The sequence below is a fragment of the Bombus huntii genome, chromosome 8 (genome assembly GCF_024542735.1).
Source record: "Bombus huntii isolate Logan2020A chromosome 8, iyBomHunt1.1, whole genome shotgun sequence".
NCBI lineage: Eukaryota > Metazoa > Arthropoda > Insecta > Hymenoptera > Apidae > Bombus > Bombus huntii.
In genome coordinates, this window is record NC_066245.1 from 549,617 (window position 1) to 567,411 (window position 17,795).

The 17,795-nt window shown below is 37.5% G+C and overlaps 1 protein-coding gene across 3 annotated transcripts in view; it reads left to right on the plus strand.

The window, feature by feature from the left end:
* Positions 1-17,795, plus strand: part of LOC126868893 (semaphorin-1A-like) — a 382,771-nt gene that overhangs the window by 152,956 nt on the left and 212,020 nt on the right. For all 3 annotated transcript variants that reach the window (XM_050624865.1, XM_050624867.1, XM_050624866.1), the window contains exon 4: positions 2,432-2,483. In XM_050624865.1, the coding sequence (XP_050480822.1) occupies positions 2,432-2,483 (52 nt within the window). The remainder of the gene's footprint in view (positions 1-2,431; positions 2,484-17,795) is intronic.

Sequence of the window (17,795 nt, forward strand, 5' to 3'; positions counted from 1 at the left end):
TTTCTCGTCCGATTCTTAGCAATTTTTGATCCTAACTGCTTAACATTTTTTTATGACACTCTGCAAAATTTTCCTGCCAGGTACGCTTGCCCTTCTTTCTTCTGCATTTCGTGTCGCGATTTTTGTCGAATAAGTATATTTGACGACTCTGATGAATGACACTGTGTAAGGTGCATTACGAGTGCCATTCTAAAATCAGATACCTTGATCTTTGTTTTTGTTGCTTGTTTATAGAGTATCATCGCGTTTGAAATTGATGTATTTAACAATAACTGTAAAGCTAATTTTATATACCACTTGAGGGTTTTTCTATGTGGTGTAGAATATGCTACCATTTGATCTGATAAATCTACAGCACATTTTCCTCCGTTGTAATCTACCGCTACCATTGGTTTATCACAAACATAATTTTCTTCGCGGACCTCTACCATCTCAGCCTAATATCTTCTACACGTTTCAACAATATATTCTGCACGTTTTGCTTACGACGAAATAACGAATGCGAATGTTTTGTTGAAATAAACGAAACCTCGTTATAATATGTCGCTATCAACTGTTACCAAGGCGACACGGTGGTCACCCGTGACCACCAATCAGATAAACGGTCCATTGGGAAAGAATGTTGTCTTGCATCATCAATTTATTATTACTTTGCCATTATATGCTTTGAATAATAAAATGTAATTTCGTCGTGGCAGTCAAAGTGTTAAGGAAATTACGTATATTAAGGTGAGATGTAATTTGTAACGTACCTAATATTTTTGTAACAAATGAACTCTGTTACATGTATATACAATAAGAAAAGAACATAAATAGAAGCGTGTAAATTGTATCTAGGCACGCTATTATATTTTTCTCACAACGTGTGTGTAGGCGCCACGGTGGTCAGTCGTGACCACCAATCAGATAAACGGTCCATTGGGGAAGAATGTTGTCTTGCATCATCAATTTATTATTATTTTGCCATTATATGCTTTGAATAATAAAAATACTCCCGTGGCGTCCTGAGCGAAACGTGTGATTTCGACGTGGCAGTCAAAGTGTTAAAAGGTAAATGTGGTGATCATTGAACGTTATTACCTGTCATCCATTTTCAATTTATCGGTACATAATTTCTAAATCATTTTTTCGATGGAACTAAGGCTACCGAATTAATTAGTATTATCTTATTACACATTCAATTTTTGAACTAATCTTATTTGTCGAAAAATATCGTCCATTCTTTCGTTACATACTTCGTACTACTCTCTTTAAAGTAATAAAAACAAGTGAGTTGCAAAAATCTGGAGATTGGCCGAGCGATTAGACCATTAAGGAAAAGTGGCAAGCAACTTCGTCGTTGCGATTAAATAAACTAATTGCAGTGAAACGCGGCTAAACGAAGTTTCCAAGTTGCGTTACGTGTGACATATTAAAGGCGATGCATTAGGGCTGGCTTAATACCTGTTCTAACTTAATATCGAACTTAATTAATTTAGCTTGAAACTTATCGCCTCGCGTCTAGTACAAACACGTTTGATTGAAAATCAAAACGTCAAAGATAAAGCACTTACATTTTTAATTCGATTGAAAAGTCAATTTATCTTGCTCGCGCTGTTCAATGCTGTTCCAAAATGGTCTACAACTTGATAGGACATTCATATTTCAAGATAATATCCTCTTCAAAGAACTTACCTGGATTGCACTTTAGGTAGATGTTCAAATAGCAATCTTAAGCAAGAATGGGACGAGGAAGGGATTAATATTTTGTAAATTTATGGCCTATGGCGTTTTATGACTATACAGACACGTGCAAACGTTCTGCCTCTCTGTGTATCAGCAGCAGTCAGTCATACAACAGCAGACTGACTAAGTATTTGCGCTTCGGGTAAAAAAAGATGTAGGACACGATCGAATCAAAGGTGATTCATATTTCTAGTATCGTAAACGACGCGACATGACGCGATTCTTTTATTATTCATCAACATTCCTGCTGTGCAAATGTTCTTAGAAATAAGAGCTTCGCTTCTTCTCTCTCTCTCTCTCTCGGTATTTAATATTATATTTCTGCGATTCGTAATTCGAATACTTAACCGGAGCAATTTTTTTCGAAAGTAAAGACTCTTTTTTTCCTAAGGCAAAAATCTATACTTCACTCTATACTCGAAACACTCTCGATCCAAGATCTCGGACAAATGCGGAAAGGAAAGGACAAATCGAGGGATCACGCCGAGGTCAAAAGTTTATTCCTGTTTCATGAGAAGCATCCGAGCGCTTTTACTCGATTTTCAACCGTCGTTGTTCCATCAGGCTGATCGTAATTACTAATGTTTATCCCGCGTCCAACTCGAGATCGTTCGAGGGCGAAAGAATGCGAGATACGAAGAGATTAGGCGAAAGATTTACGAGGCAAACACTTAACGTTACGTATCGTGTTTTTTCTCTGTTTCAGGAACGCCATTTACAACATAAGCCTGCACGACCTAACGGAGATCGTCGATCAGGTGAGTGAAATGTTTAAAAACTCGAAACTCGATAAAGAACGATCCAATGAATTTGGATTATGTTGCTCTTCTTGAAATTCGTGGAGGGCGGATGATCGTCGCAAAGGCATCGTAGAGCGGTTTGTCAGAAACTGGAACAGATTCCTATTGCCAGATTCCAAATTACAGTTTTATCCGATTTATATGTAGCGAGTGTTTTTAGTACCGCGGAATAAATACGATCATCGCTATTCCTGCGCGACAAACGCGATCGATAGAACGTTATTCGCGTGGAATAACGTCCATCTACTCGCGCACTATCAACAATCGGAGCTTGGGAAAATTCGTTCCAACGAACACTCGCTGATTTTCCTCATTGAAAATGGACAAAGTTCGAGATTTTTTCGTGAGTCGCACGATTCATCGAACGTTTTCTTCAATCTTTTTGTTTGCAATTTTTCTATAGCCATTAGATTCAGCTAGAGTCAAACATACGATGATCATTAATTATTCACGTTGTAGTACCACGCCAGAATAATTTACTTATAATTCTCAATGAGAATTGATTGTAAACTGCTTTCAAATAAAAAAAATTTCTTTCTATAACAAAAGAAAACGTTCCAACGATCGTGCGAGTTATCGTGTATCTTCGTAGAAGATCCTGGACATAGAGAGCGGCAAACGGTAAGCCGCGAAGCAAGCGATGGCACAGCCAATGCGAATTTTGCTATTACTTGCCGCTGTCTGTACGTCCACTGCCCAGGGCCAAAAAATTTCGCTCGTGAACATTGCGCGTTTCTACTGGTGGATGAAAATAGGGAAGAAAAGAGAGAAGAAGATAAAGATACTTGGGAAAAGAGGGAGTTTCCTCCTTCCGCTAAAAAATGTAAAATTAGCCGAGCAAGAGCGCGAATAAAATTTGCATGATAATAGGTGTTTTTCAAATTGCGCGTGTAATCCAAGCAACTGGAATTCCTTTGCAAAGAGCAAAGAACCGTTGATCGACTTCCGCCACGACTAGACTTTCTATCGTCTTTCTATCGGCTTATTTCACCGATTTCGCGCGTCCTATCGATCAAACCGAGTCTTGCCATGGTGGAGAACAAGTGGATCGTCGTAATGTCTCCTGTGGCCGCCTGAAATCGATGTAACACCCGCACGGGAGGTGAAATGGAAGCTGCAATCGCAAACTGGATATCGGTTCCGCAGCGAGAGGCACGTGAGTTGCGAAACTGCTAAGGGAATCGAAGAAGTAGCTTGAGAGATAGAGAGATACATAGAAAAAAAAAGGGAAAGGATGGAAAGAAATCGATGCGACATGTTCGTTGGCCGTAAGATTCGGTCGTTTGGGAGAGAATGGTAAAAGTCAGCGAGTTCTTGAGCCACGATTCGTTTGCCTTTATAGCTCATTCGGTATATCGTGATCTCGAAACAGTGGCACGCTCGATAGTTCCTTCGATCCGCTAAATTTAAACGTTACGAAAATAACACAGTCGACGACGTGGCTATTTGCTCATAACGGATCTCGTATGTGAATTCTGAAATCCAGCAAACACGTACTCGGTTTTATCAATAAACGAAATGTAAATTGATCCACTCTATCCGTCTTTCTATAATGATCGATTCGATACACTTAGCTTACGACCACGAGCTTACGCGTCATCGTGCAGCTCGCTTGATAGAACGGTGACACGTATTAATCGACGTTTCTATCCGTGGACCGTAGGCCTCGTGCACGCTGTAACAGATTGCAAGCGAGTATTCTTACGCTGCGCTGATACCGGAGCCGCGAGATGCGCGCGTAAGCGTTTCACGATCCACGCAATCGAATTTACTTTCATTGATATGGACGACGGAAATCGGCGTGAAAGAAAGTAAAAAGGTTCCCTTTCTGAAATTACTCAGCAATTAATTTATAATTTTGTCAGAAGATTGATGGAAACGTTTCGCTTCCTCTTCCAACGTAGACACGAACGATCCGCAATTTCGCAAACATTCAACCGTATTTTTTGCATTTTCGCCTTGTATATTTCTAATATTACTTTCTGCAATTTAGTAAATTTTACGTGAATCATATTCCGAATCTTCTCGGAAAGAACGTCAAGTTAGTCGCGCGATCCAAGTATTTACCATTTTTTATTCATAATCGATGAATAGATAAAACAAGGAAAGAAATGAGATGAAATGGGATATCTAATAATGGAATCTGCATAAAATTGACGATCTCGATGCTCGAAAACCATCTTGCGTGAGTGAAGATTACGATATCGAATTACCAAGAAGTGCTAATTAATATCTGAAAGCATAGCGCCAACTATGAACTGCTTCGTTTCCGATACGTTTGGGAATTGTACGTCGATTATATCATATTCTCCTATAGTTCCTATAGGTCGACATTTTCGTGGTACGCTTTAGATTTCGCGGTTGCGGTATTTACAGAACAACTTCGTCTTGCAGAAATGGATTTCCAGATAAATTCACACCGTTCGAAGTATCGACGCACCTTTCAATCTGATCTTCTATTTGGGCAATGCTAAATTTATTTCGATACTTACTTGCTACGTTCGACCTATATTTCGAGAATTATCAGTTCAAAAGGGCAAAGACAGCGAATATCTTCGTTCGACTTTTAATCGACTTTTTAATTCAGCATGCGATCTTCGAGATGTCGATGCTATTTATTTAACACTTTTTATTAGTTCCTGTCGTGCAAACGTATCATCCATTAGCGTGCAAGTGTTAAAAAAAGCATTGATCGACGTTGTTATTGATACCTGCCTCGGTTGTTTGACGACGACGAACGGTAATTGACACTTCCGTCTACGAGTTTCAATTACAATTATCCCTATCGTCGGATCAACTAACCGATCGATCGAATCATTTACGTTTCGTTCGAGCTGCTGTGTCAAGTCTATGATTGTCTCGCTTTTATGCGCCGCGATAAAACGAGTACGAGTATTTCGAGTACAATTATTTTGAGTAGACAGGTTAAAGCCGAGCGTGGCTCTTCAAATTTAATTCGATGCGACACTAGGGTTTGATCTTTCTGAGAGCCGATCATCTTTAACGCTACAACTACCACGACACTCAAAACGACTGTTTTTACAATTTTATTTTAAGATTCCTACTTCGCGTTACATTTCCTTTTCCGCAACGATGTAGTTACTTTTGCAGCGGTAACCAAAGCAATTATACAATTATAATTTTTGGTAGAAACAGCTTCGTCTTAACTGTCGGTAATTCTAGTGTTAAGTTGAATGCGAAGCATCGACGATCAGCACATTGAAATTACCCGAACTGTGATAGGCGACTCGAATACGATAGAAATACAAAACGTTACGATTTGTAGCCTTTTTCTTGAAGTTCTTCTACGTTTACGTTGCAGCTGCGCTGAACGACAAGATCGCCGATGACCACGAACCGTAGAAATACATGGAATTGTTTTATAATAGAAGCATATAACGGAATTGCATGTGTTTCTATGGTTCGCTCTCATCGCCGCTCTTATCGTTCATCGCAGCTCCAACGTAAACGTACCCTAACTTCGATAAAAAGTCCGCCGCTAGATGAAGCGAGCCGGCCGTTGTAGGAAAAACGGGCAACGGTTCGTTCGTTCAATTTGTTCGTACCGATGTAATATTTCATGGAACGACACCGACGATGTCGACATTGTTCTATGAAACGCTGTATAATATCTACCCATACGCCTATATTCTATATTGGTTCTTCGCTTTCAAATTAACCGTTTTAGTGCCAGAGGTTTTTAAAACACTAGAACCACTACACCAGTCAAATTGGCTGGTTTTACAATTTTATTTTAAAATTCCTACTATTTCTTTTTTTTATTTTTTTATTTGGGAGAATTTCACAATCAATTCTCATTGAGAATTATAAGTAAATTATTCTGGCGTGGTACTATAACGTGAATAATAAGTAATTATGCTATGTTTGATTCTTGCTGAATCTAATGTTTAAATCTAGAGGATAATTTCTTTTTAGCCTACGGATCTGATACATCGGGTCAAGTAATTATGTAACTAACGGGTTTTAGCGGTTATTAACTCTTATGTTATATCTATTACTGAATTTGGATATTTCTTCTTTAACTGTAGGTATCTTAAGGTCGCGATTTATTGTTTCGTTGGTAATATACCAAGGTGCGTATTAAGAATCTTAGAGTTTTTGATTGGAATCGTTGAAGAATTTCTATATTGGAATTACTCGCTGTTCCCCATAGTTGGATCCCATAGGTTCGAACAGGTTTAAAATTTCTACTTCATGTTATATATTTTTTCCGCCATGACGTAATAACTTTCGCAACGATAACTAAAGGAATAATATAATGAATTTTATTTTCTTTTTTATGTATTCAAACTGAAAATAATTTTATATCAAGGCTACTTATACCAACACCAGTCAAGACGACTGGTACTTGTCAAAGTGTAAAAGGATCCTGCAATCTGTTTATCGAACCCCAATTAGCTAGTTTCCTCGTTTTGTACAACTTGCCACGCGTTTTTCAAATTTTTACTGCTCATCATTCGATATGATGATATCAGATATCAGGAAAATTCCGGATCGATCGCTGGATCGCTAGATGCTAACACTAGAAATACCACACCAGTCAAATTGATTGGTTTTACAATTTTATAAATGTGTCAACCCTCGCAGATGGATTAATATACCAAAAATGTACTGCATAACGTGGAATTCCTTTTGTAAGAAAGTAATAAATCAATAAATATAAAAGTATTCTATTATTACGTATTTTTTAAAGACCAGTCATTTCGGCTGTCTTTTGGTAAAAATAACTTCGTGTTAACCATCGGTAGTTCTAGTAATAATAGATGAACAACAATTTCTTTTACATTATTCTATTGAATTAGGTATGATTTATTTCGTTCTATTTCTATTATTACGTTCGTGCATACTTCAATAAACTAATATAAAACAATAAACATTGTGCGTCTATTATTTTCTCATAAAACGAGAGAAGCTTTTCGGACAACGTAAGAAAGTAATAAATCAATAAATATAAAAATATTCCATCATTACGTATTTTTTAAAGGCCAGTCATTTTGACTGTTTTTTTTGGTAAAAATAACTTCGTGTTAACCATCGGTAGTTCTAGTAATGATAGATGAACAACAATTTCTTTTACATTATTCTATTGAATTAGGTATGATTTATTTCGTTCTATTTCTATTATTACGTTCGTGCATACTTCAATAAACTAATATAAAACAATAAACATTGTGCGTCTATTATTTTCTCATAAAACGAGAGAAGCTTTTCGGACAACGTAAGAAAGTAATAAATCAATAAATATAAAAATATTCCATCATTACGTATTTTTTAAAGGCCAGTCATTTTGACTGTTTTTTTTGGTAAAAATAACTTCGTGTTAACCATCGGTAGTTCTAGTAATGATAGATGAACAACAATTTCTTTTACATTATTCTATTGAATTAGGTATGATTTATTTCGTTCTATTTCTATTATTACGTTCGTGCATAATTCAATAAACTAATATAAAACAATAAACATTGTGCGTCTATTATTTTCTCATAAAACGAAAGAAGCTTTTCGGACAACGTAAGAAAGTAATAAATCAATAAATATAAAAATATTCCTTCATTACGTATTTTTTAAAGGCCAGTCATTTTCACTAGTTTTGGTAGAAATAGCTTCGTGATAACTATCGATAGTTCTAGTGTTAAGAATCCGTGTCGGATTGTGGCATGTAGCGCGATAGCGCTTCGTTCATTCATTTCTGAGAAATGCCGATTCACTCTGCGATCGCGCTGTTCTTTTTTTCGTTTATGCAGGTTGTTTACGATTATTTGAAAAAAGTAATTCCGAGAGGAAACTTTAATATGACTCGCGACGAGCTACATTCGGAACCGAGCGCGTTGCGAATTGACGATCATAACCGAGCATCACGACACAGTTCACCACAGTACGTCAACAGCGCGATCGCGCTGCGTGGCACTAAAACGGTTAAGGACGTTGGTATCCATCTTTCGTACAAAGGGATGGAAAAGTCAATCGAGTTACTACAGTGGAGCTCGCCTTTGGGTATTTAACGTTTATCCGTTAACCACCCGAAATGGAGTCAACGTTTCGCGAGCAGCAAGGCGAGTTCACTATTATCTGTCTGGTTTGTCGTGTCTGCGTTTACAAACAATCGATTACAAGCAAAGTCCCTACGGCAGGTTTCTCCATTTGAATGGGCACACGCAAAGTTTCCTGTCCTTTTCAAAAATCTTATATCAAGAACTTGAAATAACAGGTGCAGTCGTAACGTCGTGTTTCGTCGTAATGGAAACTAATTAAAGAAGAATCTATGTATTCCAAGTTGTGTGATAAAATAATCTTCCTTCTTCTCTCTAAATATCGATAGAAACACGATTGGGAAATTTGGGAAATTATTTGGACACTGGTAACATAAAAATGGTAACTGGCAAAAAAAAAAAACGAAGGAATAGTAACAATAATAGAAACTGGTAACATGAAAATACGTTCTTGTGTTTGTTCTATGTTTCTTATATACTTTTCTATCGCATTTTTGTCGTTTTCCTACAAGTATAACAAATATACAGATATTTACCCTCTTCTTTCTTCAATGCACGTTAATCATTTGCCAGTGTTTTTCCGTAACCGATTCTTGTCGTTCGTATGGAGTTTCTCTGCCAGAGTTCGGTGTAAACTGTAAATTGGAAATAACGAGAGCGATCGCGAGGCCATTCGCGAAGACGATCCGATCCAACAAAGTGACAGAATCGCGAGAATTCTCGATTCAGCTTAGCTACGTGACTCTGATATTCCACCGATCTTCCGCGTTCCATGTCGCTTTGCACTGTGGGGGGAAATTTCTTTGGGAGAAGTCACCGCATCGAAGGCCCAACGAACAGGTGCGGTACAGAACTACCAGAAGATCGAAGACAGAAAGAAGGAGAGAAGGCGAGAAGAAAGAACGTTGCCGAAAGATTCGATAATGAAAAATTAAACCAAGTAATAAAAAGTTAAACCAAGCAAGTTGCGCTGTTAATCGAGCTAATTGGACGAGAAAGTCTTAATATCAGGTTAATATCGAACGCTTTTTACAGCGAAAGATCGCTTTGTATCGGTGTACGCCACTCTATTTCGAAGTTCGAGCAGATCCGTGAAACGAGTAATCTATAAAGATTTTACATTACATTACATGAAAACGAATTAAAGTATCATCGAACCTAATAATCGGTTCGCCGAAGAAACGGGTTTGTCTCGAATTTACGCGATTAAAACGGAAGACAGACCGATTTTAAGGTATTTTCAGTTCCCTGAAATTTTAGTTTACTTTTCTTATTGTTGATAATTGTGCATCTTAATCGCCGAAATATATGTGTAGGAACACTTAGATTACATTTAGAATTGATATCAAAATAGTTTCAGATTTATTTCATATGTGATTTACAAGATATTTGTCGATACATATTTGCACGCGTCTCAGCACTGTCTTTGTCTCACCATCTTCTTTACCACATTACCAACGGAACAGTTGCATTTTTCTGTCCTACGAGACGCTATGCATGCGCATACTTCACACACTCACACTCATATATGCGTGTCACTACTACACGGCTAATCTAGTGCAGCAGACAAAACTACACATATCTCAATAGTTATCGAAGGCAATCTACCGTTATTTATATTGTTGAAAGATTTTTCCTACCGATCGGATCGTTTCACTCTCGCAGAACGAGAATGGATCTTTAAAAATGCACCGAATATTTCGAATAGATGTGAACGGTCGATAAAAGAAGCGCCGATGGACCCTGAGATAGGCAAGTGTATTTCAGCCGAAGATAATTCGGTTGAAAATTGGTCGAGTATGCCAGAAGAGTCGTCGGCGTGGAAACGGTGGTACGACAAACACGGAAACTTACTCGAAGTGAAAAAGATGCCGACGAGTCGAAGTCAGAAACGAGACGCTGCGGCGGAAGCTGGCACGGAGAAAGGAAACGCTGGCTGGAAACACCGGTTTGCCGTCGAGATCAGCGAACGACATGGTCTCGCGCTGTCTGCCGAGAGTCGAGAGAGGACGCCTTTTCGACGAACCGCAATTTCGCTGGTAGGCGCGGAACGTCGGTTGGCCAGGAACGACGTTGTTGACGTCGTAATCCCACAACGAAAGTTTTCCGCGGGGCTAATTGAGTCTAGCGACTCCTATCCCTCCACCCATCCTAGCCACGGCCTCCTTCTCTCCTCTCCTCTTCATCTTTTTCCTCTATCTGTGACTGGAGCTGCAAGTTTCGTGACTCGAGTGTTACCTCCGAACTCGACGGTGCATCGTTATTTCTGACGACAATGAGGCCGAGATAAGAGAAGGATCGGATCTTACCGCGGCTCGTCCTCCGTGGCTGTCTCCTTTTTCCTCTTCTTCGTGCTCTTAGTATTCTCTTTCTCTTTTTTGCAACGCGGCTCTTCAGCTTGTTTCTTTTGGCAACAGCTACTGCTGCGGGCTGTTGCGACGACTCGATTCGGTTTAGAGGCATTTCGCGACGTTTTAAGATTTCCTGGAGACGGTGCTCTATTATTTAGATAAGGGAGATGTTGTTCTGCATGGAAATTATACCTCGGTATGGATAGCGTTGCAAGCAGAACTTTATTCCAAGAAAAGAATTCTTCTGCGAGGAATCGACAGTTAAGAAGATTACACTTATCGATATATTGAATAATAATTAACTTTCAGATAGATTTGAATATTTATTAGATACTGGAAAAATAGCCCGTTATCGTGCTGGTTTCTTAACATTAGAACTACCACACCAGTCAAATTGACCCGTTTTACAATTTTATTTCAAGATTCCTACTTCGCGTTATATTTTTTCCGCCATGACGTAATAACTTTCGCAGCGATAACTAAAAGAGTAATATAATGAATTTTATCTTGTTCTTTATGTATTCAAAATCAAAATAATTTTGTATCAAGGCAACTTATACCAACACCAGTCAAAATGGCTGGTACTTGTCAAAGTGTAAAAGGGTCCTGCAATTTGTTTATCGAATCCAATTAAACAATTTTTCCTCGTTTTGTACAACTTGCCACGCGTTTTTCAAATTTTTACTGCGCATCATTCGATATGATGATATCAGATATCAGGAAAATTCCGGATCGATCGCTGGATCGCTAGATGCTAACACTAGAAATACCACACCAGTCAAATTGATTGGTTTTACAATTTTATAAATGTGTCAACCCTCGCAGATGGATTAATATACCAAAAATGTACTGCATAACGTGGAATTCCTTTTGTAAGAAAGTAATAAATCAATAAATATAAAAATATTCTATCATTACGTATTTTTTAAAGACCACTCATTTTCACTGGTTTTGGTAGAAATAGCTTCGTGTTAACTATCGGTAGTTCTAGTGTTAATATTCTATACAGGTTACTGTCGCAGTCTGCAGAGATACAAAGTAGGCTTTGTCTGGAAAATCTTTGCGTTACGTACAGTTGCAGCGCTGCCTGGGAAAGTTCGAAGAAACAGTTGAATAGCTAACATGTCTCGTTATAACGTGACCGAAATTGATATTGCCCACCATTGGCTGAACATTGTTGGCAATTATTATCTCTTTGTGAACATTACCAGATTTGATTGACAGCCGCGCTGTAAGTTGTTGCTGTTTTATTCGTCTCGCTCGTCGTGTCGCTCTTTTTCGAACGAAGTATTCGGTTGAGCATAGAAAAATCTGCGGCCGAAGGAAGCTTTTTCAAACTCGTACTAAGTAACTTTATCAAATAGTGGGAATTTTATTTTATAAAATACTCGGATAATAGTTTTCTGACATAGTTGTGGCTCCGTCCACGATTCATCACGCGTCGATGTTTTTTTTTTTTTTTTTTTATTTATTTGTTAAAATTACAATCAATTCTCGCGTTGAGAATTTTCAGTAATTTTTCTGGCGTGGCGCAGTGACGTAGCTGATTATTTATAATAAGTTAATACTTATTATAGATAAGTATTAACGCGTCGATGTTGTCGGGATTTTTACATTACGTCGTCCGGAAAGTATCTTTCTTTCGCAAATGTGTTTTTTTACAGCAGTGCACCTTCGTACAAACTTGAAACCAAGTCTGTGAAATGTCATGTTGCTCATCTCAACAGAACAAAATGGATTGTACGTAATTCGGCAAAATAATGTAAAACAAAATGTTGTGCGTCTATTACTTTCTCATAAAACGAAAGAAACTTCTCGGACAACCTAATATAACACACATACGTAACGCAATACTCTTGATACTTCGTTTCGAAAGGAACAACTCAGCGCAGAGCTGCCCACTTAGATTTATCTATCATTATTCACATTGCCATTCAGTGGTAAGCAATGTCGATTTTCCTTGGATTATATGGCTATTTGACTATTTCTCTGGACTTTGCTAGGGAGAAATGGCAACATTTCTCGGGTAAAACCGACTTCGTACGGCCTGTGGACTGCGTTTCTAACGTATACACATGTTACGCGACTTCAAGATTGTTGGATCGAACGAGTCATTGGTTTTCTTATTTTCGATCTATTTTTCAACTTTTTTGTAAACTTTGTCCTATAAACTGTGCTTCTTCGACCATCTATCGACATCTATTTTTTTGCTGTTTTCTCGTGGAAACGAGCAAGGTACGAAAACGTGGCAGAAGTTTGCAATTTCAATGACAGTTGATTGTAAGGTTGGTATTACAGATGCGAATATTTGGAAAAATATAAGACAATTCTGCGTCTAATATTTTCTTTTATTGAGATTCACAAACCTCGATATTATATCGATAAAATATACAGATTGTCCTTGTTGATGCTAACGATATTTATTTGAAGATCGTACGAAACTAAAATCAGTTCTGCAAAGATTGGACGAAACGCGATAGAGGCTTTGAAGCGTTAAATCGCGCGCGTATACTTAAGTAATTGAAATTTTAATAAAACGGCAATATTCGCGAAAAGAGAGAAAAAATGGAATAGTTTATATTGCAGGCTGTCGGAAAACCAATAGTTACGAACGCAATTCACCAGAATCGAATCTTGGGTAACCGAAGTTACGTGTATCGGAGCATTCGTATGCAGTCCCATACTTTTGAGATCCCGACCAGATTCCAATCAAAATATTCGATGCTATCTGACCCGAAATTTTCGGGTATCCGCATAACCCTGGACCGCAAATGGATTCTAGAATCCAACTAAGAAAGCGCAGATATAATAGTTTGCCAAGTGCACTGCAACCGTACAATTTCATTTTTGTCCAGACTTGGTCAGAGTCGACGAAAAGTCAGTCAGTCGCACGATCGAACAGTACGGACAATACACGACATTGCGTGATTGCTAAAGTTAAAAGTAGCCGAGCGATTAAAGATGCAGGAAAAATGATGGAAAGGTAAACATTGAAACGTAAAACGATAAATTTTTCGTCGCGTCGTGATAAATCTTATTTATTTCCGATCGATCGATAGAAACTTCGTTAATAATCGTTATCGGTGTGATATCTTTCCATAGTCTTTTTCACAGTCTTTTTTGTTTCCTTCGTCCTTTTAAATCGCTTGATATAATAAATGTAGCGATGTAGACAGCATATTTCCTACTCTTCTCATTACCATGTCATGCTTTTTTATCGATTCTCGTGCACAGTACATATTAGGTTGTCTGAAAAGTTTTTTTCGTTTTATGAGGAAATAATAAACGCGCATCGTTTTTTTTTTTTTTTGTTTTCTATTATTTTGTCGAATTACGTACGATACATTTTGTTCTATTGAGATAAACACCGCGACATTTCACACACTTGGCTTCACGTTTGTACGAAGGTGCACTGTTGTAAAAAACACGTTCGCGAAAGAAAGACACTTTTCGGACAACCTAATATATCGTTATTTTCATTCCAAGCTACATAGTTGTAAATTGTTTTTAAACCAGTGGAAAAATATTCGCTACGAAGTTAAATGGAATATATCGTTCTTTGTAGAAGATCTTTCCAACTATACGTCTGTGTGGTAGATATCGTTTTGCCAAAATTTTATTGTCTTGTGAAAGATTGCGACCGAGTAATGGGTGTTCCCTTAAACTGTGTTCGTTCGATGAATCGTTTCAAACGTTTACAGACGTCGTAGAATTCATCGGACACGGTGTAAAGGGTTGCTCGAGAATTATTTTCCCTTACGGCACAAAAGTAAAATTGTAATAACTACCATGTATCTACCTAACTTTTCTGGCAGAGAAACCTTGTTAAATTAATATTTAGAATGCTGTGTGTATCTGGCTTTGATAAACTTTAACGAACAGATTTATTGTATTGTACACGATATGTTATTCGTTATAGATGTTGCAGATTTTAAAACGTTTTCGCCTGTTCTCTTTGAACAATTTCATCTGCGAGTAGATGAGCGGTTAGCTTTCTTTTATATCTAGAGCCACTTGAAAATTAACGTATGATATTAAAAGCTGAGTTACTAATTTGAATTTTCCGTAAAAAATTGCATGTTCCGTCGCTTCACGGTCATTAAACGGAAATGTCGGCATTTTCATTTTATCAGACGAGTAACATTTTTTGCAGTTTCACCGTATGGTTGGAAGTTACGCGTATCTGTATTTATGCGACTGGTACACGTAATGGTATTATCCGCATGATCCGATAACACGATTGTCCTGCTGGAGCATAGTACGGAGGACCAGCCATTATCGAGCTAATATGTAAATACGCTGGAGATTCGATTTTCTGATCCACTCGCACGTTAAGATATTTCACCTTTTTTCGATTCTCTGATTTTTTAATCTATAGCTATCGACATTTCGCTAGATGATTTTCTTCTCTTTCGACAAACATTCCCTATTTTTCAATTGTTAAAATTGGTTTTTTGTTTGTCAAATTCATGACTATATACTACAGGATATCAAACAGCGATCGATAGAATAAGGAATGCAGTTATTTGCGCGCAAAAACAAATCGAAAGTATGCAATAAAATGTATCGATTTGAAATTTTATTTTCGAGACGATCGGAATTAATAATTGTATGGAATTCTCGATAAGTGAAAATAATTTCTGGTAGCGAAGGATGAGTCGAAGTGGATTACATATTTCGGTTGTAGGCAATAATTTACTTTTTCAGAGTTCCTTTGTTTTTTAATGCGTTATTACATTCGCATAAAAATCTCGTCATGTTATGTAGTATGCTTCCATTTTCTCGAATTAAATTCCACGTAACTCAGCTGAATTCTTCTCTGTGCATTTTTAAACTTACGCCTGTAGAAGTTTCCGATCAGCGAATAACTCGATTAAATCTACATTTAATTTAATTTGATGTATGATATTTATAAAATTAATATTGTATGATAAATATTTAATATTAAATATGTAATTGTGTGCTGGTTAAAATCCTTGTCGTTTCGCCGTTCGTTATTTTGCTTATATATCGATTCAGTCGAAATTGTAAAAATTAATTTTGTTCCATATTCTCGATTACTGAACGTAGTTTCCGACTGTAACATTAATTGTCGGACAGCTTGTATTTCTTAGTTTTATTTTATTTCCATTTAATTTATTATTCTGCTTTAATTTATGTCATATCGTTCAAAAATCAGAAATCGGAAGTTAAAAATAAAAAGTAATAAAAAATCACATCGTTTAATATCTTTCTTCTTATTTATTTTTTCCAGATGACCATAGTTTTAAAGTAAAACAATTAAACTCTGATCTTGATGCACATCGCTCGATCTGCATGTTTCTCGATGGTTTTAGAAATTGTAGAAATAAGATCGGAAAGGAAAATCTGTTATCTTCTCCTTCAAAAAATTTACACAATTTTATTTCCCATGATTATTTCGAAAAAAAAAATAGGAATATTTCGTGATATAGTGGTAGCTAGGTATTTTCTGCTAACAATACGAAACTGTTCGCAATTCCAGTTCTTTTATTCCTTCGTAGCTGTGTATTTATTACATTTAAACTTAAGCATTTCTTTGATTAAATCATGCTTTAATAAGTTGCTAACCGATCGATCGTGACACGATTAGCATGAAAGAAAATGAACGTGGCGGCAAGTTGCAGGGAATTTCACCGACAGCCCCGTTCTATTTGCGCGCGCTAATAATTCAAGTACCCTCGAGAGACAAGTTTTATCATCGCGTCGTAAGGGTCCAGCCGGTATAAAGAAACTTGCCTCGTACAAAGGCGGTCGTTTATCGGATGAATTTATTCATGATTCATCCAACTTCTTAATACTCCGCAACCGGCCATCGCGTCTGATAGCAGCAAAAGTTGAAACGAGTTCAAATTCCGTGGTTGACAACAAGCTGCTAAACCATCGATGCTTCTCATCCTTATCGATATTCTGACATTTTATTTCACCATAGCACAGTAAGTTAATAAGTAGTTTAAAGTACAGATGAAAAGGGTTTACTTTGAGATTAGATTAGATATCAAAGCAGCGTTTTTATTTTTTTCTTTTCTAGTATAAGGAGTATCTTTAACGAAATGTCAAAGGTGATGAAAGAATATTTGTTTCTCTCGTTTGGTTTTCGTATTGATAATTTAATAATATTAGAATAAAACAATATCTCTTTGTATTTTTCAAATGGGTAACATTTAGGTCGCGAGTAAATACGACGACTCGAAATAAGGCGCAGTCACGATTCGAAAATAACAGGATTTTCAAACGGCCATCCGTCTTCGAGTTTCACCGGCTTACTATGTCGCGGAATTTTTCCTCCCATTCGAGCAAGATTGATATTACGAAGGAAATCTGCAAAGTAAATATATCAAGGTCTGGTCTAGTATCACGCAATGGCTGCACGCATTGCTTTGATAAGATTACCTGTCGATAGATAGAGAATCGCGTGTTTCTACCGACCGTAGACAGTACATAAATCTCAGGCGGCGGTCGTTGAAATTTATTTCACGAAGCGAAGGTGTCGACTTGCTATAGGCTGGCTCGTTCTCGTGCAAACCAACTAGATGAATCGTGGGGACGCCCATTTTCCACGAATTTTTCAAATCATCCAAATGATTTGTTTTCCTTCGCTACGATATTTCGCCGGTTAAACGTTGAAGCGGATAAAAGATATTCGTAGCGAATGTTCGTCTAATTGATAGAGAAAATCTTTGATCGTTTTTTAATCATTTGTAACGACACGATCGTATTTCTACGAGAAAATTACGGATTCCTCGCGCGATACCATCTTTTTCTAAGGTTCGTGCGTACCGCAAATTGTTGCGAGTTTCGCACGGATCAGACTCTCGACCGGATACGTGGCTAAAACAGCCATTGTCTCGCATAATCAGCACGTAATGGCGCGTTGCACGATGTACTTG